The sequence below is a fragment of the Molothrus ater genome, chromosome 7 (assembly GCF_012460135.2).
Source record: "Molothrus ater isolate BHLD 08-10-18 breed brown headed cowbird chromosome 7, BPBGC_Mater_1.1, whole genome shotgun sequence".
In the NCBI taxonomy this organism is placed as follows: Eukaryota; Metazoa; Chordata; class Aves; order Passeriformes; family Icteridae; genus Molothrus; species Molothrus ater.
This window is the reverse complement of record NC_050484.2, coordinates 7,209,642-7,236,056: the sequence shown is the minus strand read 5'-3', so window position 1 is coordinate 7,236,056 and position 26,415 is coordinate 7,209,642. Positions and strand designations below refer to the sequence as shown.

Sequence of the window (26,415 nt, the reverse complement as noted above, 5' to 3'; positions counted from 1 at the left end):
GAAAAAAAATCCACAGACATTGCATTTGTATGTGCAAAGTATAATAATTTACTAGTTCTATGCTGATTAATATCCTTTGTTATGATGTGTTTATACAGTCAGTGCAGAATATCTTTGTCAAAAATGATGGGGGTAAAATAAGCCTACAGGAAGCTGCTGAAGGACACCAAGGTTCAGAAGCAAGTGATTCCAAAGCAGGACCAATAAAAGGTGAACATATGGATACCCCATTTGCTTAGGACTTGAGCACAGAAAGTAAATAGACTCTCAGACACCAGAGAATGTCTGTTCTTAGTGCAGTGACTTGTCTGGGAGTGCTTTGTGGTATTAAACTTGAGAGATGTGGCAGGGAAAGGGGTGGACAAAGAAGGGAGAACCTTGCTGTGATAAAAATAATAAAAAATCCCAAAAAACAAACAACACACAAAAACCCCAACATTAAACCAGAGACTGACACATCAGCAGAAAAGCCTGCAAGGGTATCTCAGCCCCAGAGCTGCAGTAATCTTTGCAAACAGCTGTGCAAACATCTCAAGCCTGGTGGGATGGAGCCTGTTCTCCGAGAGCATTGCAGATGCTTCCGCCAGGATGGGGGAATGCTGGGCAGTCAGAGAAATTATCCTAGAAAACCAGCTCAGATCACTGAAGAAAGGGATTCTTGCTTAATTTAACGCATCTAAGTTGCAAGACACCATAGTGGCATGAAAAGCTGTGTCCCAGTTAAAAGGCAGGCTGTCTCCTGTTAACCATTACCCCTCACTCCAAGGCAGAGCCATGAGCAGCTCAGTGCCCTCCAGCCCCGCAGAGCCTCCCGTGTACTTACACACTTTTCACTGTCAAACACATAGCACAGGTGCTTATTGGATTCTGAGTCTTTGCAGATGAAAGTAAATATTCTCTTGTCAGTTTTGTCATCAGCACAAAAGGATATCCTGTGGAGCTGACAGTTGTGCTGGACCTCCTGCAAACAGACAGAATGGTAATTTTAAAGAAATTCCAGCACTCGATTAGGACCAAGATGCACAAAGGAAAGCTCTGGATTTCCTCATAAGAGCAGGCAAGCAGCAATAATGTTTTTGAATGCCTCTTATTGCACATGAGAGCACCCAAAAATGGACTTAATGCATAACAGAAGTTAGCAAACTCATCTAAAAACTGCTCCTGTTTTTACTGAATGTAAACAGGAAGTTTATTTGGACAGCATTTATTTGCAAGTGTTTATTTGGACAGTAATTTCTGTTCTAGAAAATTGAGTTTACTGTTGCTTTGCATCCCTCTGCAATTTATTTAGGGCCTGATTATGTAAAATAATCTGTTCTTTTTCCAGGTGCATAGGATCTTTAAATTTTATCATCTACCAAGATTTGTTAAAATGGATTAACTGAAATGAGGCCTTACTTTGCTACATTAAATACAGAAAGCAGAAATAAAATGACTTTGCTAACCAAGTAAAGAGAAAAAAATCTGACACACAAATATTTGTTTACTTGAGGTGCCATGTAAGCAGCTTTTAAGCATTATTATTGGTATATTTTTGCTACAGTATTTAATTTTCCATTAAAAAGCAATTTCCAGCCATTTAAAAACTTGCAATGGCACTGCTCTTCAGTTGCAAGAGCTTGATAAGACTGAAATAAATGATCTGAGCTAGTTTTTTTTTGTTGTTTTTGTTCAACAAGTCTCTTCTTGGTATTTTATTTTATTTGGCTTATTACATGGGAAAGCAGTATTTGCTTTAAAGGAAAATATGTCTTTCAGATGTGAACTATTGTCTATTAAAAAATGTGCAGCACTGGGGTTCCAGCTTGCTGTAGGCCCATAAACAAGGCTGTGCCCTCTTTGCAGACAGCCACATAGCCAAAAAATGCACCCTATGGGCATTTTCCCCTTGCCCCAAGTGAGTTCATTTTCCCAGCCTTTACAGCTGATCTGAGTATTCAATTTCTGCCATGTCCCAAATCCCTGTCCTGAGGTAGCTCTTTAACACACAGAAATAATAACCTGTGCTTTCCCCAGCACTATGAGGTTTACAGATCCATATAATTATTTTATATCATTGAAGGACAGAATCACTTTTCTATAATCCTTTTTTCGAGTGCTAAGTATAGAATCAGGTCCTGATATATGAGCTGGCCTCCTGTTCCTACTGCCATTAATAGTCACTATCTGACTAAAACCCAATATTCCTACTGAAGTGCTTTGTTTGAAAAACACACTGCAAAAAAGACTTTAGTTAGTGCTGATAACATGAAATTGAATTTCCTAAAGCATTTATAAACTGTGCAAAAGAAGAAAAACTCAATTGAAATTTACATGGAGCTACAAGAAACGAAGTGGGGGAGATAAAAAGACTGCTCACAGTTGATTACTACTTGAGTTGTAATAACAACATTGCTAAGAGATCAGAATGTTCCTACTCCCCCAGGAACATATATCCCACAGATTTCTGCTAATCTCTGCAGGAGGGCTAAGATCTTTTGGCATTTCAAACTGTTATTTTAGAACAGTTTTTGCCAGGATTTGGGGTTTTTCATTATGCCCTACTGCATAAGGAAGACAAAAAAACCTCAAATTAAACCTGACATGGATATTTCTTGTCCCCTCTGCTTATGGGTGAGCTGTTGAGTTCTGGTTGTGTGAAGAGTCTGAAGCAAAAATGGGTTGCAAGCTTTGAACTACAGCTACCATTTGAGAAAAGGCATTGCCACTGCCTGCATGCAGCAATTACTCCACAATAAAGAAGCAGGAACAAAACAATCTTCCAAATTCAATATTCAACATATATAGGGCAAGATTTTTATCATATGCAGTGTCAACATTTATTTAGCTCATTGTTTTCATCTTCCTCAAAGTTTAGAAGTCCTGCTGTAAAAGGATTAAAAAAATTGAATGCTACATTAGCTGCAGTTTGCCTTCATGTACCTTCCTGGGAAGATGTCACCCAGGTGTTGTAACAAAACATGGTGTTTTAGAAAATTTTTTCCATCAACAGAATGGCTTTTGTTATAATACTTTAAAAAATAAAAAACAATGAAAACCTTAAAACCAGTGAAACAAATATTTACTAGTTTAGCATGAAAATACCCATGTAAGTTTCTTACCTTTGTTTTTGGATCTAGAATTTTTACACCATAGATTGAGATTTGTAACTCAACTTTGGGCGTCTTTTGGCCTTCAGATTTCTTGATATGCCTTGCAAACTGAAACACAAAAAGCACAACAGCAATCACATTAATAGAAAGTTTATTTGTTTTTATTAATTCTCATTTTCTCTCAACTCCCTCCACCTGAAGTTGCCTCCTTCCTTCTTCAATAAGCTTCCCATAAACAACACCAACTATTCCAATACTCTCAGCTGGGCACAGAGCAGCATTTCTAACTGCACGCTACAGAATGCTCCTAAAATTCAGGGAGAATTATTTTAAAATTACTTAGCATGTTCACCTGAAACTTTTATCTGCTTTTTATACACTTAAATCAAGATTTTGCATCCTTCAAATACTCATCCCTCCCATACTTGTGCATAAAGGAGTATCTGGAAGTACCCTACAAGATATTCCATCAGTTGTTTTAAACAGGGTCAGTTTGAAAGCACTACAGCTGCCAACGCCTAAGAAGTACTTGATCTGTTTTATTCTCAGAATTTATCTGCCTGCAGCCCACTAGATGGTAGTTAGACAGCACTTTATATGACTGGGCTGGATAATAATTCCTATCCAATACACTTTCCATCCTTTTCCATCTTTACCTTCTCTTCTCTCATGAAAACTGCCTATAAAATCAGCACAGTATCTCAAATTTGCTCCTGCATGACAATTAAGAAGTGCCCTAAATTTGGGTATCTTTCTTAGCAAATATAAGTGATTGCTCCCTATTTTTCTCTGTTACCAGAGCAAAATGTTGCCCTTTTACTCCCAAGTCTTTGACAGCCTGGAATGGCATTTTCAAATGCATAAATAAGGGTGATGATCCACTAAAGGCCAGAAGTTGGAATCTCTGCTTCAGAGCTCTATGTTTATCCTCAACGTTCCCATTCCAGAATAAACTGGGTGTGTAATCCCCACCAGTACAAATGCTCTGTGTCAGAAGCCAGTGTGGACAATGGCTTTCAGTGCCATCAAGAATCCAGGGTGTCACCAAGGGTGCTGCCCCATCAGACTGGAAGACACAAACCTGAATTGCCTTGTGATTGTGAAGTGCTTGGCTGTAGCCAACTGACACCTCTCCCATAAATCCTTAAAAATTCTGATTATAATCATTCATTTAAATGATAGTTCAGGATTTCAGCTCTGATCCTTTTCCAACCAGTACTTGGAAAATTTTCCCATAAGACAACTGCTTTATACAACATGACTGTCAATCTCTCATTTCATTTTGCTTACAGGCAGCTTCATTCATGGCAAATTATTAACTAGTTTGCAGAACCACCCTAAAAGCACAAAACGAACCTGGTTTTCCCTCCTTCACAATTTTATTCCTCATTTCGAAGGCATACTTATTGAACTTTTGATAGCTAAACATTAATTTATAATTGATCCTATTAACTTCACACAGTAACAGGACTTACCCAGACAATTCATTACTGATTCATGCACCCCAGTAGCTGATAAGTATCACACACTTGGTAAAACAAACACCCTCCCACCTCAAAAACCCCAAACAACCATCCCCCATCTAAACCACTCTGTGCCATTCTCAAAGCCAACTCTTAAATATAAATACCTATTTTGTATTTTAACATCTAGAAATGCTACAGTCACTGGCCAAGTATTTTTTAAAATATAAGTATTCTATATTTCATACAGGATGACTTTTGAAAACCAATTAGTTGAGAGTCAATCAAATATAAGTTCTAGCTCTTGATGAATAAAAGTTTAATATAAGTTCTAGTTCATGATGCCTCTTCAGCATCGTGTATATGCCTCTTGCAACACATCCTTTTCCAATCAATTTAACTTCAAGCCCATGTGTTGCTACATACACTTTTAATACACATTAATCCCTGTATCTTCATTAAGGGGTACCATTCCATATGCATATTTTAATTTTTTAAAAATTAATTTTACAGAAAACAAAATTAAAAATTGTAACTGCTGGTTTACAGCATTTTGTTCAATGACATCTGTTGACTTTAAAGAACAAGTAAAATTCACTACAGAGAAAAAATATTTTTTATTTAATAAAAATCACTCATTAAACCACACAAAATCTGTCCTAAATTTTATATTGCAAATTTAGCCTTTACTCTGTGCTTAAAGAGGAAAAAGATAGGGCAACTATTGCTTTATTAGTATAGTTTTTTTTTCCCAAGATTAATACAAAACTTAAAGTGTCTTTAGATAATTTTCAGATCATTTATTCATTAGCTGCATCCACCAGATTTCCTCTCTGATTTGTAGTTTCCTGATGTCCCTTCAGTGGGTGGGACTTGGACATGAGTGATCCCTTTTCTCAGTACTCTGCAATTTGCCAGGTTAAATGGAATGACTACAAAAATCCAAAGATGACCCAGACAGTTTGGACACTTCAATTTCCAATGTACTCAATGGTGCCCAGGAAGACACCCATGGAACAGATAACCCTGGGGCACAACTCATCCTGAAACAGCCTGGAACTCGAGCAAATCCTGACCTTTTGGAAACGTCCCTTTGCAAACAAGTCATGCACAAGAATTTCTGGGCAGCAGTGAAGAAAAAGCACAAATACTGTTTGATTTTACTGTGTTAAACTCATGGTATATATTGAGAATGATGATGGAATGCTTGATTTTCCAACAGCAATCATCTCAGAGTCTCAAACAACAGCTACAACATGAAAAAGCTGTAGTTTTTAAAGTAATGCAGCTTTGAAGAAAAGGGTTTTAAAGTGATGTGAATAGCATGCACAAGTTTTAGAACAGCTGGCCAAAGCTTGCTCCAAGTAGTCAAGAAGACTTACAACACTGAGGAAGTTCCAGAAGGCAGTTCTGCGCCAATTCCAAAAAAAAGGGTGAACAAACTGACCCTACCACGCCTCCACTCTCAAAAAGCAGAAATCCAGCTCAAAAACTAGATAATTCAAGTGAGATTAAATTAGTGATGATCAATATTTTACAAAAAATGCAAGTAGACAAAGCATCTGCATTTTGTATTCCACTTATATTTAAGAAAGTGAAGCAACAGAAAGAAAGTATGAGTTAAGTTAGTTACATTAGTCTCCAGATGTAGTTATAAACAGGAAATTGTCATTGGGAAGATATGTTTCTAATGTATTCCAGCAGGGTTTATTTCTTAAGCATGACATTATTGAACAATGACCAGGAGAAAAAAAAATACTGATAAAATCTGCAAGCAGGAAAAATGAGAGGGGAAAGAAAGGGGAGAAAATGAACTAATGATCTGAAATCTAAAATTGCTGCAGAGGAAGCTTGCAGACCACAAAGGCTGATGAAGGGGCGAATAACAGAGAGAAGCCTCATCAAGCAGAAAGCACAGGCTGGTATCCCAACAGAGCCCCTTGTTTTCCTACAAGCAATCCTGCAAATCCATGGCAACAAACTCTGGTTCTTGGGACACTATCCTGTGAGGATGAAGAATGAAGTCTGATAACACGGTAGGACTTCCACTAACTGAGGACCTTCTCATGAAACCAAAACTGGGAAGGTGTTTCAAAGAGATCCTTAAGATGACAACAATGGCTGCACTGCATCAGCTGCTTGTGAGAAAACACTCAGATGTTATCTGCTGAGGGTTTCAAATGCAGAAGGATGCTGACAAAATGGAGGAAAAATTCACAGGATATTTAGCAAAGTTAGCAGAGGGCTGGAAAATCCACTTTAAGACACTCCATAAAATCAAAACCAGACCAATAGTGAAAGAAACCAAGCACAAGAGAATCCCCCCAAACAGACATCCAGACAAATGAGCTTTTTAATCAAAGGTTTACTGGGTGCAGTGAACACACAGAGATTAATTCAGAAAATGTGTGGCCGTTCCTTTCTTAGCATTTCCCTGCCCACTGTCCTGTGCAATAACAGACAGCACACAGATACAAATCAGCAATTTCTTTTATAGCTGACATTCTCCAGAATGCCACATTCAGCCACCTCCCAAACTTGTGAGGGGTTTGACCAGCACATCCCATCATTGAGTCAGGTATCAGGAATTTTTTCTTCTATTTATTTCTAGTCATTCCTTCTACCTAAGGAGGACCCCAAGGGACCTCTGGACCTGGGAGATGTACAACCATTATATTTTCCTATCAGCACACATTTGAAACCAAATAATATTTGTATCTTACACAGTAACAAGATTATTTAAGAGGGTAAAAATCTGCAGCCTCCCATTGGCATAAAAATGGAAAATTATATAAAATTATAATGAATCACAGCATGGCTTGGGAAGAGACACGATGGGCCAAATTCTTAAACTGTTAGTTTATACATATAATGCTCTCAGGCATGAACTCCAGTTTTGGTCCAGCTCAGTGGGATGGGCTAGCTTGTGTTCAACTGCTTCAGAATTAACATTATATTTTCATGGCATTTTAAGGGAATGCAACAGATACAAATGAACCTATTTTCTACAATTTAACTTAGCTTTAAAATAAAAGAAATTTTAAACCATTCATATATTTTGTAGTTTATCACAGCAGCACGGGAAAATGCATACTCTAAGAGTGTTATTAAAATTAAATTTGATGTGTTTAGGTATCAAGTCTAATCCAAGCTTAACCAACAAAAATGCCATGAGAAAAAAAAAATAATCATGTTCTCAAGACAGGCAGGAACTGGAGCTAAAGAATTAATTGTTAAGACTAATTACCTCTATAGATCTATAAATCAATTTAAGCCATGCAATCAAAACGATGTGCTTTGCTTTAATATTTACACCTCCCTGCACAACTCAAGACTTAATTAAAAAGAGTTGACACACCAACAGGGAGATGTTCCTGTGATTTGGGTGCTAATATTCATTCCAGGAAAGAGAGGTTCAACTCCTTCATTTAATGCAGGTGACCAGTGACAAATCAGACATTGCACTTCACACCTAAAAAGAGCCCTGGCTTAGGGCAGGATCTCTGGATAAAATGTGAAACAGCTTTATAACCTGTCTTGGAGAAAATGCTTTTCCTCCTTTTTATCATTACAATATTCATTATAAGGAAACATGTCTGAAAGAAACCCAAGAGGCCCCGTTTTTTTTTTTTTTTCCAGTGCCTTCATGTCATCTAATTGGTCATGTAATGGTCCAAACTCTCTTGGGCATTTGATGTGGGCATAGCGAAATTATAGCCTCTGAAAAATACCTGTCAAGAGGAGGAAAAGGGTGAAAAATGCAAAATTCAATCTCTCAATAATCATCTTTGCAGAGAAAAAGCCATCCAGAAGTGTATGTCTATGGAATAGGTTGTATTTTATTTTCCAGACACACACTGGACTGAGAGGAAGGCTATCCATCTATTATCCACAGTGTAGAAGACAGTACAGAGCAGTCTTTTTTCCATCTCTCACTCCCTGACAGATTTTTTGTGTTTTGTTTTATTTGGGGGTGGGCTGCTTTGTTGTTGCTGTTTTGAGATATTTTGGATATTTTGTTTGGTGGCTGTGGAGTTCTGGGGGGTTGTTGGGGTTTTTTTGTGGTAGTTTTTGATTTTTTTTTTTCCTGTTTGGTTTGTTGGCTTTGGTTGATTTTTTTTTTTTTACGGGGTGGGGGGGCAGGGCTTAATTTTAGTTTTTTTGAGAGGCAGGGTAAACAGGTATTTTCTTATTCAGCTTTTCTTGTCTGGCTTGCTTTGGTCTTCAGGATGTCCTTGACTGGTCCTGAACCAGAAATTGTGCTTTCTGCAGTACTTCAAAGGGAGCAGTCATGGCTGGAAGGCTTGGCTGCAAATCTCTTTATCCCAATATTAAAAGCTTCTCTGTACTCCACCCTCCTCCTCTGTCCTTTAAACAACAAATTAAATTGAGCTTTAAAATGGGAGGGAGCTCAGAACAATATCCACAGATGGTCCTTTAAGGGCAGCAGCAGGACAGCATCTCTGCATGGGTGGAAGTGTGTGAACCAGCACTCTTCACTCTGTGTATCCTCGGAGGTCAGGGACATGATGAAAAATATTTCAAGTGGTTTCAAAGTGATTCACTCTATTTGCATTTTGTCTGGTCATCTCCACTTACAGAAGAAAAGTGAAAAAAAAGCATAATGAATTGAAAGCTGGGTAAGCAAACAGCCTTAAGTTTGGCCCTCACAAAACATCCCTTGGAAGACTGTAGGAAGAAACAGCCCAAAACTCAGGTGTTTATTCTGGTTTCTCTTTAACACCCCTCCATGCAGCTTTCTTACCACTGCTCTGCTTATGCTGCTCCTTCCATCTGTCCTGCTGCTCTTTCTAGCTGTTTCCATTTCTGGCAACCCTTCCAACACTTTATAAGAAGGATCAAATTCATTCTTACAGTCTGATAGAGAAGTTACAAACTTCATTAATCAAGGAAAGTAATAATTTCATTTAATAAAATAAAGTGTGATTTTACTACACGTAGACTTTTGAGTACCATAGGCACGTTTAGATACAGCATCTGGGTGCCACATGCCTTAGCTTTTGTTTCATTCTAGAAACGAGTTTTGACTAGAAAACTTAAAGGAAAACATGTTTTGTAATAAGTTGTGATAATAGTTCACTCTATCTTACAAATAAATAAACACACACATTGTAAAACATTAGTGTTCAAGTTTCTTCTCTCTCCTGCAGTACAGCTCCAAGCACTTGGAAAACATGAAGGGAAATCCCACCTAGATAAAGCCACTGGAGAATCCTCTAGAAAAAATAAATATGGTTGCTTGAAAAAAAACAATCTTCTAATTGTTAACTGTCCCAGAAAAATTGTCAAGAAAATATAAAAGCTGTATTTGGGATAAAAGTACAATGAAGAATCAAGAAAAAGTTTGTCCAAGATACTTTATGTTTCTGTAGAACATCAGCTCCATCTGCTGGGAAAAATCAGTTTGTGGCATGGCAGCTGCAGTTTCTGTGCTGGGCAACCCAAGTTTTTGTGCTGAGTTAAGGGCTTTTAGCTGATTTAGAGAAGTACACAGTTGTATATCAAATCTTGACTCTGACAGTTTGGTGACATGAGGGCTTAAGAAAAATGCTTTCTGGTGGCTGGGTTTCATGGTCTGTATATCACTGGAGCATGTGACTTCAAAAGCTTATTAGAGTGATGCATGTCACTTGTAAAAATAGCTCTAAACATTAAGAAAGTGCCAGGTTTTTTTCTGCCAGCTATTCATTTTCATTAGAAACAAATTATGATTAATAACACTGCAATTAAAAGCAAATCCAGATAATTTCAGAATATAAATATGGCATCAGAAGCTACATGTCTTCTAAAAACTCTCCTACCCCCAAACCCCTTTATATTTCTTCAACATTTCTTCTAATATGACATTAGTTTTTCAAGTTGTTTTAATTGCTTAAAAATTTTTAATTAGCATTTTATAAAAACAAACTAGAGATATGTGCTTAATAAAGAAATTCACTACCTCTAGGCTTCTCTTCAAAAACTACAAATGCACAACATCATTCTTCAAATGAGTATTCAATTAATTGGGGATTGTTTCAAACAAAAAAGTGTTTTCATTGCTCTCTGAATTCTGTTCCAAGATTTTTCGAGTCCTTCCTAAAGTCATGTTTATTTACTTTGGAAGGTCTCTAACAAACTTATGATTATGTAAGATCACATGCAATACTAGATATCTAAACTACACAATTCCAAACTTGAAGAAGAAGAAAATAATGTAACTCTGGCTGCAGCTATTCAGACTTCCATCTCCAAGGTGGTTTATTTAGGGAATGTGTGTAGCAAATGAGAGTAGGTATCTGTACACTCCAGTGACACCATAAATGCACACACCACATTTCTGGCTTTGCCCACACGTCTGAGAGCAGTTATTTGAAATCCTTTTAGGACTCTCTCTCAGAGGAAACAATCTCCACGTGAGAAATCAGAGAATTGAACCCACCCAAAGCCTCCGGTGATCAGTGAGAGCCGAGGCCAGGCTGGGGTTCCACCAGTTGGACAGAGACACTCAGCATTTGGTTATTCAGGGGTCCAATAAAACACCTTTATAACACAAGCAAAGCTGCTCCATAGCAAGGTATCACTGTGACAGATTTCTGCACAGAACTGATTTTTCTGGGGGTATTGGAGTTTATAAAGATAAACTACACAAGGTGCACACAAATCCACTTTGTTTCCACTGATAGAATGCTGCAATGCTTAAAGGGTCAAACTTAGCCTAAAACACTTGAAAACAACTGGGTAATAATGACTCTATCTGCAGTACAAAAAAGTCTTTTTTGAATAAAACACTCCAAGAATAAGCTAAATGAATCTTTAAAGGCAGCTGTACTATCTTGGTAGAGTGAAAACAACAGCAAAGAATGTGTTCCAATACCTTAATAAGATTACTGATCCATCTTGTAAAGATGGCTTTCTCAAGGGAAAACTCAGCCTTAAAAGCTGAGCTACATGAGTAATCTCTTGTTTCCTTTCTGCATTTCTTTAGTATGGTAACAACACAATCAATTTTTTCAATATTGACTCCCCACGTTTCCTACCCATTTCCACGGAACCTGTTTAAATGAACAATGAAAAGCCTGCAAGAAAGTTATGAAAAATGCAGTAGTAGGGAGAAAGATTTTTTTACATCTAAGTAAACTGGAGGGCCAATAGCTCAGAGCAGCTAGGCATGAAGCAATTCCACAGAAACAAGGCAGTGGATTGGACTGGAACAATCAGCATTCCCTGCCCTAGCTCACAGTGCCTGCAGAGCTCTGAGCAGCCAAGGCAAAGCCATGTTCACTGAAAACAAACCTCAGCAAGTCATTGCACTCGGATATTTTTAGTTGTCCATCAAGTCCCTTGGTGCCCAAGCACACGTAGCCAAGAGGAAATTGCAAAAGCCTGATTTTCTCAGCCATAGGTGGGGATGGCAGCTAAAACAAATTCTTGCTACCTCAATTTGTATTAATGAAGCCCTAAACAAGCCTGAAGAAGAAGCATTAGCCATTGAAATACATTTACTTGATAAATATTTCTGAATTATTGTAAAATCTGTAGGACAACTAAATATTGTAGACAGCAGAACACCACACCATATAGACATAATAAGGAAGAACCTACACACTAAAGAGATTAGTAAAAGCAACTACTTCTAGAGCCAGTGAATTCACCTAGAAAACCTACACAGTGTCTTAGTTGTAAAAAGAGGTTAAGAGTACATTCCATTTATGTTTCATTAAAAATTCTTACCTTTAATTTTCTAACAGCATCTCTTACAACTTCTGTGCCTTTGGGCTGCTCCACTTCTGTACTGCCTAGAAACTGAAAAAATTGTAATTTGTGAGCAGTAAGTTATGCATTTGAAGGCATAATCAACTTGAGTAATCTTATTTTCCAATTATTTTTGAGCAGCATTTTGGAAAGGCAATTGTTTCAGTAGTTGATAAATAAAAAACCTTCACACAGCTATTTCTAATCAAGAAAATAACAAGAATTACATTCTATACTAATATTAGCATTATCAAAATTGACTTTAAAAAACATCCTAGACAAATCTCTAAATTAGAAGTTCAAGTACCTTTTTCCACAGGGAAATTACCACTTTGGTAATAACTCATCTAGAAAATAAAAAATGCATGCAAAATACAGATGGAAGATTCTTCCCATGAAAAAAACACGAGCCAATCCTTTGGATTCTGTCACTAAAACATTCACACAAGATGTAAGATAAATTAAAAGAACTGATTTTCCTCTCAAAGCTGCTTGGTATAGTAACATAGACTTACAGGAACTAGGCTCCAGCTTATGTAAAACAAGAGACATTTTCAAGTAGTTTTTCTATATCAATTCATATTTTTACCAAGTAAGTCTTTAATGAAAACCAAACACATGTGTTTTCATATAGAAAGCACAATACTGCAAAAGGACCTTATTTCTTTGTACACTGAAATGCTTTAGTTTTCTGTACAGTCACATTCACCTTCTACTGTGCTGTTACAAAATGTATGATAATCCTGCCTGAAAACCATCTGTGTGATACACTAATTGATTTTCTGTTGCCAAATTTTCACATTGAACTACAGTTAAGTCACATCATGTATGTGTATATGCTAAATTAACTCTAGGAAAAAAACCCCTCCCTTTTTTCCCAAAGTACAGGCTTCTGTGTACCGTGACACACACAGACATGTACAATTTTTAAGTCCTAGCCATTATGAAAGGGATTTAAATTTGCCAAGATACAGACAACTTAAACAGAGTAACTCTGGAGTTTTTAGTTCTATTAAACCTTCCAAACATGTTTAGTATGCTCCTGCAGGTACTCCTGCAAAGAAACTGTGCAGCTCCACCAACAGTGAAGCCTCATTAGATATTTGCTACTGACTCAGAAATATGACATGCCACCTTGAAAACAACAGTGTAAATCAAAACACCACACACATCTGCTGCCAATATTCTTTATGATTACTTCTCCAGCCAGGAGACCAAGGCTTTGGAAGAACAGAGCAGAAGGCTCTGCTATTGATTTGATGTCCTTCACACAACATCTCTGATGACTTTAGACCAAGGGGGTGATCTTGCCTGGAAAAGCGATGGCTGCACAAAATGCATGTAGAGAAGAAAGAATGATTCTTAGACATGATGGATACTGCACACAGCAGAGACAGAAAGGGAAAGATGAGTGAATATATGTGAGCAAAAAAAACCCCAAACCAGCAGGTAAGATCAGATGAGAGTCTAAGAAGAAGGCTGAAACACCAACAGTACCAGATACCTGCAGACAAGCAAACTTATATGCCACCACACCTGGCAGAACACAAAAGGCAGAAGTTTAATTGCTGTAAGTTTGTGAGCACACAAGGTATGCGATACACAGAGCAGGAATCCTGCAGAAACACAGGAAACAAGAGCTGCAGGTGTGGACAAGGCTCTGTGAGCACTGAGCTGCCCATGGAGCAGCTGAGACAGATGCTTCATCCCCAGCTGTTTCCTAATCCTTGTGCTGTTTCCAGACTGGCAGCAACAGTACCAGTGTAAGCAGCCCAGTAGTTCCCAGTGCAGATTCAGGGCCAGGCCTCTGGTGGAACTGGGTCATGCACACACAGAGATGCTCCAGGTTATGCTGCCTTGCCTGCAGCTGCTTCTCCAGAAGGGCACAGGGCTGCCCTACATTTCTTATTTACTTACTTCCATCCAGATGAGCAAGCTCTGATAAAGCTAAGAAAGAATCAGTCATTTCCCCAGGACTCTCCTCTGCTTCATCTGTCCAAGAAGGATGAAGGTATCTTTGCTGTATTCAGTAAATCCCAGCAGCAGACCAATCTTTCCACAAACAGTACCTTCCACAAATACAGTTTTCGCAGAAGCTTGTACCTCATGATAATTCACACTACTGCCTCAGAAAATCAAATTCCCCAGCCATAGCTGGGGAATCTGTTAAATGTCACTGAATTTTAAAGCTTATAGTAATGTTCCCCAAACCAGAAATTACCATTTATAACCATGGAGAGGAGGGACAAGTAGATTTCTAAGCAGAAAGAAAAACTGCTGAAAGCACTTTAAAAGACTGATAAAACCAGAAGAAAAACTCATTGTGTTTGCTCAGTAAGTTACAAAAGAAATAAACAACCAAGACTCAGAGAATACAGAAACACCATGAACCTTAGATCAGCATTTACAGAACATAACCCACTAGAATTCCATAAATCATTCACTCTCTTCCAGATGAGTGTTGGTTTTGACATTAAGCATCACCACTAAAATTTCAATTGCTCTCAGCAGTTTTGAGCTGGATGTGGAATTCAAGCTCATGCATAATAAACTATTAAGCATAGGAAAATAATTAAGACACATTTACTCCATATAGACAAAGAAGAATTTTAGCTTAAGTGTTAAGACCAAGAAAAATTACAAGGCTATACTATGATTGCACTGTTTGTAACTATTTCTAATTCTTTCAATTGCAATTGTACTAATTTGTTAATTCAGGTTGTTAAAATTGCTGACACATTTAATGCTTGACTTCCCTTCTTAATTTCTTGGTAAGAGTAATAAAAGGAAAACCAGCAATTAAGGGGAGATATTCTGAATATTTGTATTAATTGGACTGTTCTGTTTGGGGGAAAAATACAGACAGAATTTCAGACCAAGACAGGTTTGTAACAAAAGAATGACTATGCAGTAAAGCCTTAACAAACAGCCAACAGTTTTAATGGGAAGCTTTTTATTGCTTGCTTTTTTTCTATGCTCTGTGCCTTTCCATCTCATCTATCATAATTTTCTGTTTAATATGAGGTACCAATTACTGTGGTATTACTGATGATGGTGAAGCTAAGCAAACAGATGTATTTGCAAAGCTGGGGCTTCAGCTGCCAAGGTCACTGTGCAGTTTGTACAACCCCTGGCACAGCAGACACGCTGCCACCAGGTCTCTGGGGGAAGCCACCAACAACTAACTCACCACTCCCATGAAATGGGAAGGTGGCCATTTCATCATGGTCCTTTCAGCAGATTTTTCTCACCAAATCTCACAAAAGCACAGAAAACAAATATTTGTTCTATCAGGAAGTTCATCCAGCTGTGGCACAAATAATACAATTATTCAGCATGGAAGAGTTTCTGCAAGAAAAATTTTGGAGCCAAAGGGGTAAATGTGAAACCTCCCTTTCCATGCCCAGGCCCCTTTAGGGAGCAGTACTGATCCAGAGCTTTAGATGGGAACTTGGCAAGTCAGTGTTTATTTTCAGCATTTGAGGTTCCCTTCTGCAATTTGACTCATGCAGAACAACCAGCATATGAAACCTAAGTGGTTCCTGAGAGTCAAGCTAACACAGCTCCTACACTTCACTGCAGAAGAGGGAAACAGAAAATAACAGTTTCTCTTTAGATCATTAGCTATTAATCCTAAATGCAAACTAATAAGCACAAAGTACTTAAGTGTTCTTTACATAAGTAATGTGTTCAAATACATAATACAGCTGAAAAATGTTTACATAGGACTGCTACATCCATTTACTGTCTGCAGCTAGCAAAAAGATTATTCTTGAGGTTGGTGTACTCCATGCATAATATGCCTACTACAGACACAATACATAATTCAGGCATGCCCCAAGACTCAAATATTTATGTGTTGTTTACTGTTAAGTTGATCATGATCATACTGAATTTTTGTTGCATACTTAAAAAAGTTGGAAGAAGATGACATTTAGTATTTTGTATAACATAAAGCAAGCTAAAGCAATTTTCTTTACCACACATTCTTCACAGCAGTCTGCCATTCTTCCAAACATATTCCATTCCTTTTAAAGCTGACGAGCAGTTATTTTCCTAATATATTACTCATTTCACTTGCAGCTGTCTGCAATCAGAAATAACTCTTATGAGGCCAACAGATCCTATCAGTCAGGAGCATTTAAGTGTTCCTTTAATGTACAGTGATGTTTGCCATGAAGAAAGTGAGCTGTTGGCCAGCCACATACAAGACAAACTCCTCAGATCAAACTGTTTCTAATCTAATACTAGCAGACAACCAGATGTATTCACTCCACATGCAAAGATTTGCAAGATAATGCAGCTGCAAAGAATTAACAGACACTATTTCAACAGATTAAATCAACAGAGGTTTTATCACTGACAGCAACTGAGAGAAATGTAATGACCAGGAGGGCTGTCTTACACAACAAGCTATCAGCCAGACCCTTTGTGAGGCATATTTGTCAGAATGTAGGTGACAGTTCCCTATGCATTAACATGAACAAGACATTTTCTGGTCCAATTCCATTGTAAAATTATTAAAACTGCTTTTAGAATTATACTTTGACTGGAGAAACTATTAAAATAAAGTGCAAATAATCTTTTACTTTGCTGGCTCAATTAAAAGTCATTTCAAATGTAAGACAACTTCAGGCATCCAGAATCCCTGACATTTCTGACAAGCCTGCTGCTGTTCTGATGTGCCCAGCAGGTCTTAGTAAGGCCAGGTGAATTGCTAAGGTTAGCAGTGCACTTTCTTTCCTTGACATCAGCAGGAAACTCTCCAGTAGTTCTTCCCCTGGCAGTTTAGATTTTGACCGTCAACATTTTATTGGCTTTACATGCAAAGAACAACCAGGTGCTTTTCTTCAAAGCTTAGGGGGGAAAAACTCTATACATGCTTAGGAAAAGTTAGTTTTACCATTAAAAATATTAATAAACTTGACTCTTGATCAAGAAATAGCTTTAGGTGCACTTCTGAATATTTAATGTAGACTTCCACTCTTCCAGTAGAGAGCAGTGTAGGATATTTTAATAATAAAACATCTGTTTTCCTTTGTCATCACATTTCAATCTTAAAAAAACCCCAGTCTTTCACAGTGCCACATTTCCTTTTTACTCTGAAATTCCTGATCATTAATGGTTCTCTTTTATGCAGACTTAAATGCAATTATATGAAAACAGTACTTACCAAAATCATACAATAAAGAAAGGGAAAAAAAACAATGCAAAATGACTGGATACCTGCTGGCAGCTTTTGACAAATTAGCTCCTTCTACCTCCTCAGTTCTACAGGGATGCTGATTTACTGATGAAAGGAAGACAAATGTATCCACATTGTGAGAACACCACAACAACAGAGTATAAAACAAGAATGAGAGAGAAGTGGGACCAGCTCTGAACAAATGTCTGAGCTGTTAACCACTCCACAAGCCCAGGCAGACGTTTTGCTCAGCCTTGCAATCGTGATTCTCCATCACTCAAACAGCAGAAGGACAACAGGGACCATAAAACAAACAAAACTTTGTAATTTGGGTTCCTTCTCTCTCCCCACCCCACAGTCCAACTCCTCACCTGCAGCAGCTTCCTTGGCTCTCTACAAAGACACGTTTTTGCCAGAGCATGTAAATGTTTGGATTTTCCCCCTTTGGAGAGCACTTCCTCGTGCTGAAAAACAACCTTAAAAACAACTCCTGGGCATGACTGCCACTCAAATGAGAGCAGAAATCCAACTCACCACATGGGAGTATGAGGCAAAGTGGCATCAGACACACATCAGCACATTCCCTGAATATCCCCTGCTTGTCTGACACCTAATGCTCTGCATAACTGGTGGCCCTCACACAGGAAAGAAATTCTGAGGTATTTTTTGAGGGAGTGTTCAAGTACTACTGGCAAAAAAGAAAGATGAATGCACAATTAAAAACATTTAATAAAAAAGGAAATTATCTAATGGAAATCAAATATTACCAGGTATTTAATCCATCAATAGAAAATATTTATAGTAATTAAGATATGATGAAAGAAAAATTTATTTAATAAGTTATTGAATTATTTGGGGGAAAAAAAGAGAGTGTTACAGAAAGGATCATAAAATAATTAGGTTCAAAAAGTCCCACTGGCTTAATTTGTACCTTCTCATATTCTCTACAACTGCACTAATTAAGAGCTCTCCACCTTCAAATGTACAAGCAATCATTTCAGTCTTTCATTCTGGATCTATTAACCACTAATAAAGAACATAATTTGATAACTAAAGCTCAACATATCTTTGAACAGCTGACAGAGACAACAGACATTTCCCTGGAGTAGTGCACCTCACCTGGATGTGGCTCCTGCCCAAATGTCTGGAAACAGGAATTCCTAGAAATATTCTGTCAAAGCTACCTGAGAAACTGAGGGCACATGGCAGCCCTAATCCTGCCTACACCTGTCTCCTAACTCACGTTCATATATGCGAAAAAGAGAATTATTGAGCTGCTGACTGCAAGAAATCAAGTCAGCTGATTCCAGCTTGGTGTAACCCTAAAGGCCAAAGAATGGGATAATTATACAAGGTCACATTCCTCCTCAAGTCCCACTGCAGCCAGAAGGGAAAGTGGCACTCTAAAAGAAAAATACCATAGGAATATATGTTTGTATTACCAAAACCAGCTTGTTTCTAAGAACTAAGTTTGTAAGAACTTCAGAAGACCTTAGGACACACTTGGTAAATGAGTAAAACTTAAATCTTCTCTAGTGTGATCACATACCAAGTGGGCTATCAACAAGGATAAAATAAAAAAGCTGTGCTCTGTATTAATTCTAAAGCCAAATGGTGCTAATACAGTTAGGACCCACACAAGGGAGATAAGAGCAGGCTGGAATACAGAGAGTAAAGTTAACACATGTATGTTGTGAAGACTGGCACTATAGAAAACACCAGTTGTACAAGAGAAACCAGCCAGCATTTCTTCAGTCCATCAATCCCCCAGCACTTCAGAGGCCCAGCTCAAGCTGAACCATGCCCTGAAGAGCTGTCAGACTGCACCTGAAGATCAGACAGGCACAGGGGTGGTGTACCCTGTTCTCCCATTGCACACACCTCCAGCAGACCCCCGAAGCTACCCAGACTAAAGGCAGAGGGTGAGAGCAGCACAGCTGCCCCAGCCTGACTCCCACCTCAGGCACTGAGAGCAGAAAACATTTCCCTGGCTCTGCTCCACACACTCCTCAGCTGGAGCTGACTGTTCACTCCAGCCCTGAGTGAGGAGGCAGAAGCAGGTAATAGGGATATGTCTTAGGGATAGTCCAGCTTGGAGCAAAAAAAGGACAGCAAACTCAAGCCACTTTTAGAAAATTCTTTTAAAACTTTGATGTATGGGAAAAGGGCTTAAAAAGGGAACACTTTGCCAGTGCACAAATGGCAGTGATGCTAATACTGGTAGTATATCATGCTGAAGGCCTGTTTTCCTTTTAATCCCAGATGCACTTCCCATGGCTGATAAATAAAACCAAGGATAACATTTGGCATGTAATAAACAAGGGCAGGAGAAAATGGCAGTGAGAGCAAGTCCATCACTGGAGAACATAATTTCTCATCATATATTCCCTGGCTGTGACTGGGTCACACAGGTTCTTTTGATGGCATTCTTTCCCCATGTGTGTGGCAATGTTCTTCAGCCTTCACATGCAAGAATACTGTGCTCAGAGGCTGGAAAAAATGAAGGAGTAAATTAAAGAATGACACATGTCTTCATTTGGACATACTCTGTGTTTCCAGTTTTGGCTTTTTACAAATGTGAAAGGATTTTTTTTTTTTTTTGGGGGGGGGGAGGAGAAACTGTCAGATCCTTTTGCTACAGCAGGAGATGTCTGTGAGTAACCCAAAGGCACCATCCTCAAATTATTACAGCTCTTTTACTCCAATCCACACACTATTGACACACCAAACAATGGCATCAAATCTTCTGCTCCTCTGCCACTACTCATGAACTCTGCAGAGCCTCCTGTTGCACAGCTGGATACTGCCTCAAAGTTTAAGGGTAACTACCAGGAGAAAACCCATCCAATAAGCATAGTATTGACAAATGTGATCTAGCTTGACCCCTACACATGGCCTGAATCGCTTTTGACTCGTGTAGGAAATGACTGGGATGTCCAACCACAGATGCTCAATAACATCCTTGCCAGCTCCTGCAACCCTCTGTTGTTACCCTCATATTATTTTAGATTCCATTTAGTTTGTGCCTTCCAAGAATTAAGAACTGGCAGCTCTGACTGGTCAGTCCTAAAGTGCAGCACATCCTTGGTTCTGCAAGAATTTTCATTGCTGAACCAATGCTCAGTGAAGGTGTGCACGAGAACCATTCTGTATCAAGATAGGACAAGCAGACTCAATTATCAAACCTGACACTTCCTTTAGAAAGGATGTTCAAACATGAAAAGTCTCTGATACTCACTGAAGACACATCACACTACTTGAATACTTCAATTTAGAAAATTTATATTCCTGACTGGATTGTTTCCAGTAAAAAAAAAAAATTACCTTCACTGAAGAAAGCCACCTAAAAATAATGCATATTCACTATTTTATACATCAAATTTTTGAACTTCAGAAGTAAACAATAACAGAGTGGACAGATATTTCAGCTTTACACATTCATAATTAGACAGACTTAGTTCTGCACCACTGCAACTTGATTTAACTCAAGCATAACTTCTTCATGAAAATTGTAAAGTCACAGGCCCTTGACTTGGTAGGCCCTTGAATGTACTAAAACATAGTTTTTCACTAAGTCCTAGATATTTCCAAATATCTTAATGTAACAATACCATTTGCTGCTTTTTTTGTTTCCAAGAAACAGATGCCAACGCAGTGATTTAATTTACCTTAAACATAAAACTGAAAAATTGCAACAACTCCTAAATTCTTTGTACAGATGTGAAATGCAGTGTTAGAAATTTCAGAACACAGAGGCCACTTTGCTTCACTTCCCCCTTCACCTCTGCAGATGCCAGCCAGAACCCTGGCCATTCAGCAGGAACTTCACTGCACAGCTGTAGCAGAAAACATTTAATTGTTACTACCTGTGTAAACCACTACCCTACCCAAGCTGAGGTTAAAGATCATCTTTTTCAGCACTCCCAAATGGAAAGGACAGATTCCTACATCCACTGGCCCCTCAAAAAACACACACCTCTCCACTAAAATGCTACAATTAAAAGGTACATGATGAACATGAAGATCCCAAGTTGCATCACAGCAATTTGAACACCCAGCATAAGTCATCCAAAGCTGCTGCCCTGGTTTCACAATTTGGTCCTGCTGAATTAACACCCTGGTTTTCATAACCCCACTGCTCCTCTGAATGCAGCACCTACTGGTTGGCTCTGTATTTACATCCTGAAACCATCTCTATCTTTTTACAAAACACAGCAAGCTGAAGCTTGTACTCTGTTAAGCTCCATCTGTCCTGCTGACTTTTTTTCCTGTTACAAATACTAGGTCTATCTCCCCAAAACAGAGTGGAAACTGAACAGAGAAAAAAGCCCTCATGAAGAACCAAGATACGCTGTCAATTATTTGATAACAAAAACTGTCTTAATCCAGAAAACTGACAGAACCACTCTGCTCTACCAATAAGGTGAAGCTTTCTAAACCCAGGAGGTATTTGATGCAGAAGTTTTGGGGTGCACCTCTGAATCAGGGGAGCAAACGGGCCATGGCACCACTGAGAGCAGCTGCTCCTTCCAAGAGATGTTTCCCAGATGAGTTCATTGTTAGGAAGGGCTCTGAGCACAGCCTTCAGATTCTTTCTTTCATAACAACACATACCAGACCAGCCAGGAGTTCCATGTGCCAGTTCAAGGTGGGATTGTGCAATTCTGAGCATTCAGCTTGTAGCAACTGAAGCTGGACACAGAATTCTTACACAGCCTTCCTCTGCTCAATGTAAATAAATTCTACAATTTCAGGAAGAAATTGTGATGGATTTATATAAATATATATGGCATATATATGTTAATAAATACAAATCAAAGACTATGGGAGTTATTCTTTTGCACCAGAAAACACTAACAATATCTTACAAAAGCAGAGATGAAATTCCACAGACGTTTCCCATTTTGTGGTTAAAGTTTATTTTGATCTAATTTCTACCTCCCTTGTCCTTGACTAACATAATACTGAACTCGTACTATCATGGCAATACAACTTTTGCCATGGCAACATGCAATGACATTATAAACACAGAAACAGGAATTCCCTGTGGGAGAAAAAACAGAAGTCACAGTTAGGAACAAAATCCTCATTCCAACACAAATAGCCTCAGTAATAGGAACAAATAACTATTGTCCCTGACTCACAGTTTATTAAAGACCTTTTCCAGTTTAATGTGAAACAAGAAATGGCCTATTTTAAGGACACTGCATTGCTTCTGAATCAGGACTTTTAATACTGCAAGGCTTTCTGCACCATAATTAGAATAAATGACTCCTGATTTAATTCTTGATTCAGGGAATCGATGTGCTGTCAAACAGGACAAGCAGCACACCAGAAAAGAGCTATTCTGAAGAAAGAGCTGTGAATGTGTGCAGTTAATGCTTTAGCAGCTTGGAAATATAATATAAATTTTGGTAGGCTTCTCAAGGAACCCAAAATTTTGGACAGAGTCTCAATTTCTTTTTTTTTTAAGTTATCATTACCAGAGAAGATCACCTTTAAAATCTAGTATCATAACTTTGAGTGCAGTAAATAATTTATACATACATTCTGTGGGCAAGATAATAGACACCATGGGGCAGATACAGGTGCTGAGGAGTATTAAAGGACAGGAACATGAAGTGTGAAACTTGGTTGCTTTTTCATAGGTTGGTTGATTCTTTTTTCCCTAAACTGTAGATTTCCTATACTGAGAACCACTTAATTTGTGAAAAAAGAATAAGCCTAATGTTTTATTAGTAATGTAACTTCAGTGGGAAAATATGTTGAGTCAGTATGCAAAGTGTAATTCACAATCACGTGGCTAATCTACATGAATATGCTAAATTAAATACTATATTCACAGAAATTAATATCAGCATTTTGATAAAAGTGGACAAGAATATGCCTGTGTTCAATAAAAAGAAGTTTTTTTTCTTGGTTCCTAGAAACTGCTTCCTAAGCTCCATTTACTTTAAATATGTTGGTAATTTTATACGAATGACACATATAGATGTCTTTTTTACATGCTATATTCACAGAACACTCAGAAATTTTCAGAGAGTATTTGACTGGGATAGCCAAGTCAAAATCAAATTAGTTACCTGTGGAAGGAACTAATTCTGCAGGTAGAGGTGGTCCATGCAGCAGATAAATACACAGGGAACAAAGCAGATGCCCTTCAAACTGCAACACGATTGAAATTCTGACAAAATATCTTTAAGCGGGTATTTTGGAATAAAAGAAAAAGGACAGGACAACCTGCACTGGTTCTGAGTGCTTTGATTATTTGGACTGAAAAGGGGCAATAGCAACAAGACAGCACAGCTGGAGGCAAATGGGAAAAGCCAATGAAGAGCAGGGGTTGGAGAGGAAGTGGCTCTGCAACCACAGCAGCTCAACAGGGTTCTCATCTACTATGGGCTCATGACTAGCACAAGGTAAGCTGGTCAAGGATTCTTGGGAATTGCATTCAAAATTTTTATGGGAAAACACAAACATGTTGGAAATCTTCCTTTCCAAGGCTGGGAATGTACCCTTAACATACCTCTGCCTCATTGTCTGTGGAAGTGCTGCTGCACAGAACATAAACCCTACTCCAAATCCCTCTTCTTCAACTCCAGCAGAGATTCTGGAAACAAGACAACTCAGGCAATGGGCCTCAACAAGAAAAGGACTTCTTACATGGGTTTAGCTGTACTGGATCTTCCACTTCTCCTCCAGGGAATTGGAAGTGTCTTCTCTGTGATGATTTCTGTTTTATGAGCCTCTCTATATTGTCTCTCATTAATCTGTTTTTCAGAAGAAACTCTCTTCTTTACACATAATCTCTCACAAAAGACAGCTATAAAACAGATGTGATCACCATAATTCAACACCTGGCCTTCAGGCACTTGAAGAATATCCATAACAGAGGTTTTTTTTTTTTAATCTGGATAGGATGAGAGTATTTTAAAAATTAAGAGAAATAACTGTCTCTATGTTATCATTTAACAAATGTGCAGAGAACTACTGAAACACAGGAGATATTCTTCCCCCCGAACAGTACAAAATATAAAGCTGAATTTTCTTATTAGACTGATTATTTTAGCAAAATGCAAAAATATCTCAACTTGGCAACATCAGATATGAAATGAAACCACCATTATCATGACCTTAGATCCACCAGCAGATGAGATGAACATCTTGGATGAACTTTTTAGGAGAACATAACTGAGATTGAAAGTAATCTGTAAATTATTTTACAATGGCAATTAATCCAGCAAAATATTGGCTTTCACTTCTTACTTCATAAATATGTTATGTTTTCCAATAAAAGACCTCAATCTGGTGCTGAAGTGGTAAAATTAATCTAGACTAGATAATTAAAATGATACTCATATCATTAGGTGAACACAGAATCAGAAAGTCTGATTCTGTATTTAAAAATCCTTCACATAAGGACTTGGAGTCTTCCCTAAATAGCAACCTAATCCTTTTCACTAGGAGAGCAGGTATTGCGAAGACATTTAATCTTGAGCTCAAGGCATGAAAGCAGAGTTCAAAATTTGGGGTCGGATTTGAGAACAGAGATTTGGGGCAGATATGTGGAAAATCTTCAGTATTACCTCTGTTGCTTATCTTTAAGCTGAGGATAATAAGTCGCCAATTTCTTATCTGCATTATCATTTAATTATCCCAGCTGAGAAGAAAGCTCATGAGAGAAGTCCAAGGTCTTCTGTTGCCTACTTATTCTGAGCTTTGATCTACGACTACTTGCATCAGGGTAGCACCTACAGCTTCCCTCTCATTATTCTAGAGGCTGCACAAACATCAAAAAGATAGCCCTTAGCTTCAAAGAATTTATGATCTAATGAACTGTGATAAATTGCAGTAACCCCTTGGAAATGCACAGCACATTTTCAGTGCAGTTTCAGTTAGTACCTCTGAGTGTTACTGATGAAAATCAATATAAAACATCGACCCTATTCTTCCTCATACACATCAAACAGCCAACACTAACACAAATAAAAGCTATAACCAGCACAAAATTAACAAAGTGTTCTGTCACACAGCACACACTCAGAGTGCTTCAGCAGATTTCAAAGATAAAAAAAACATGTGAAGATGTCCCACCTTCCCACCTGTCTCTCTTCAGAGCCCAAAATTTAACCCCTAAACCCACACCTAAAGATTTAAGATTATTCTGAACATTAGGTACGCACATGGAATTTTGGGGAATGCTTTTTCATTTTGAGAATGCGTTTGCCTTTAAGAGTTTCAGGTCCTCAATGGGTCATAAAGTGAGGATATGGCCTCTAAACTCTGACTTAAGAAGACCTATAAATTCCTGTTTTGAATCGATTTTTCCATAATAAACCTGTATTCATGAGTAAACAAGATTTGCCTCCCACCTAATCTTTTAGCTCTAATTAACATCATTTGTTGAGTTACTTATCTGTCCTTGTAGTTTCCTTCTACTCAGAAGCATTGGGAGCTACAGCAATAGTACAAGAGAGGGTTTAAGGACCTTTCTAGTTCATGCTTCAAGTTATCTTTCCCTTCAAATGCAGCCCTTGGTTCTACACGTTTCAAAGATTTAATGGACATCCTTGTTTCTACATTTTCCCTATTTTCAGTAATGCTACAGCAGCATGCTGAAAAACAACTTGTAAAACAACAGGACATACCTGCCCCATTTCAATTTTCCTTAAAGATTCAGAATGAAGAGAATATTAGTTATGAAAATACTGAAGGAAAAAAAAGGAAGGTTTAGACCAATGTAACCCATCATTCCCCTTTTAGTGGCACATAATAATTCCTAGTGAAAATACAAAACACTTCAACAAAGCTTTACAAATAACTTAATGCAAATATTTATCCTCTGCTACATTCCAAACCAGAAAAAATATTAGTTCTTCTATTAAGTTACACCTAACATTCTCATATTCAAAGTTCAAAA

At 38.1% G+C, this 26,415-nt stretch overlaps 1 protein-coding gene across 9 annotated transcripts in view; it reads right to left on the bottom strand.

Moving 5' to 3' along the window:
• GULP1 (GULP PTB domain containing engulfment adaptor 1) overlaps nt 1–26,415 on the bottom strand; it is a 144,986-nt gene that overhangs the window by 28,682 nt on the left and 89,889 nt on the right. For all 9 annotated transcript variants that reach the window (XM_036386600.2, XM_036386599.2, XM_036386603.2 and 6 more), the window contains 3 exons: nt 12,290–12,361; nt 3,102–3,200; nt 824–961 (listed from right to left, as the gene is read on the bottom strand). In XM_036386600.2, the coding sequence (XP_036242493.1) occupies nt 824–961; nt 3,102–3,200; nt 12,290–12,361 (309 nt within the window). The remainder of the gene's footprint in view (nt 1–823; nt 962–3,101; nt 3,201–12,289; nt 12,362–26,415) is intronic.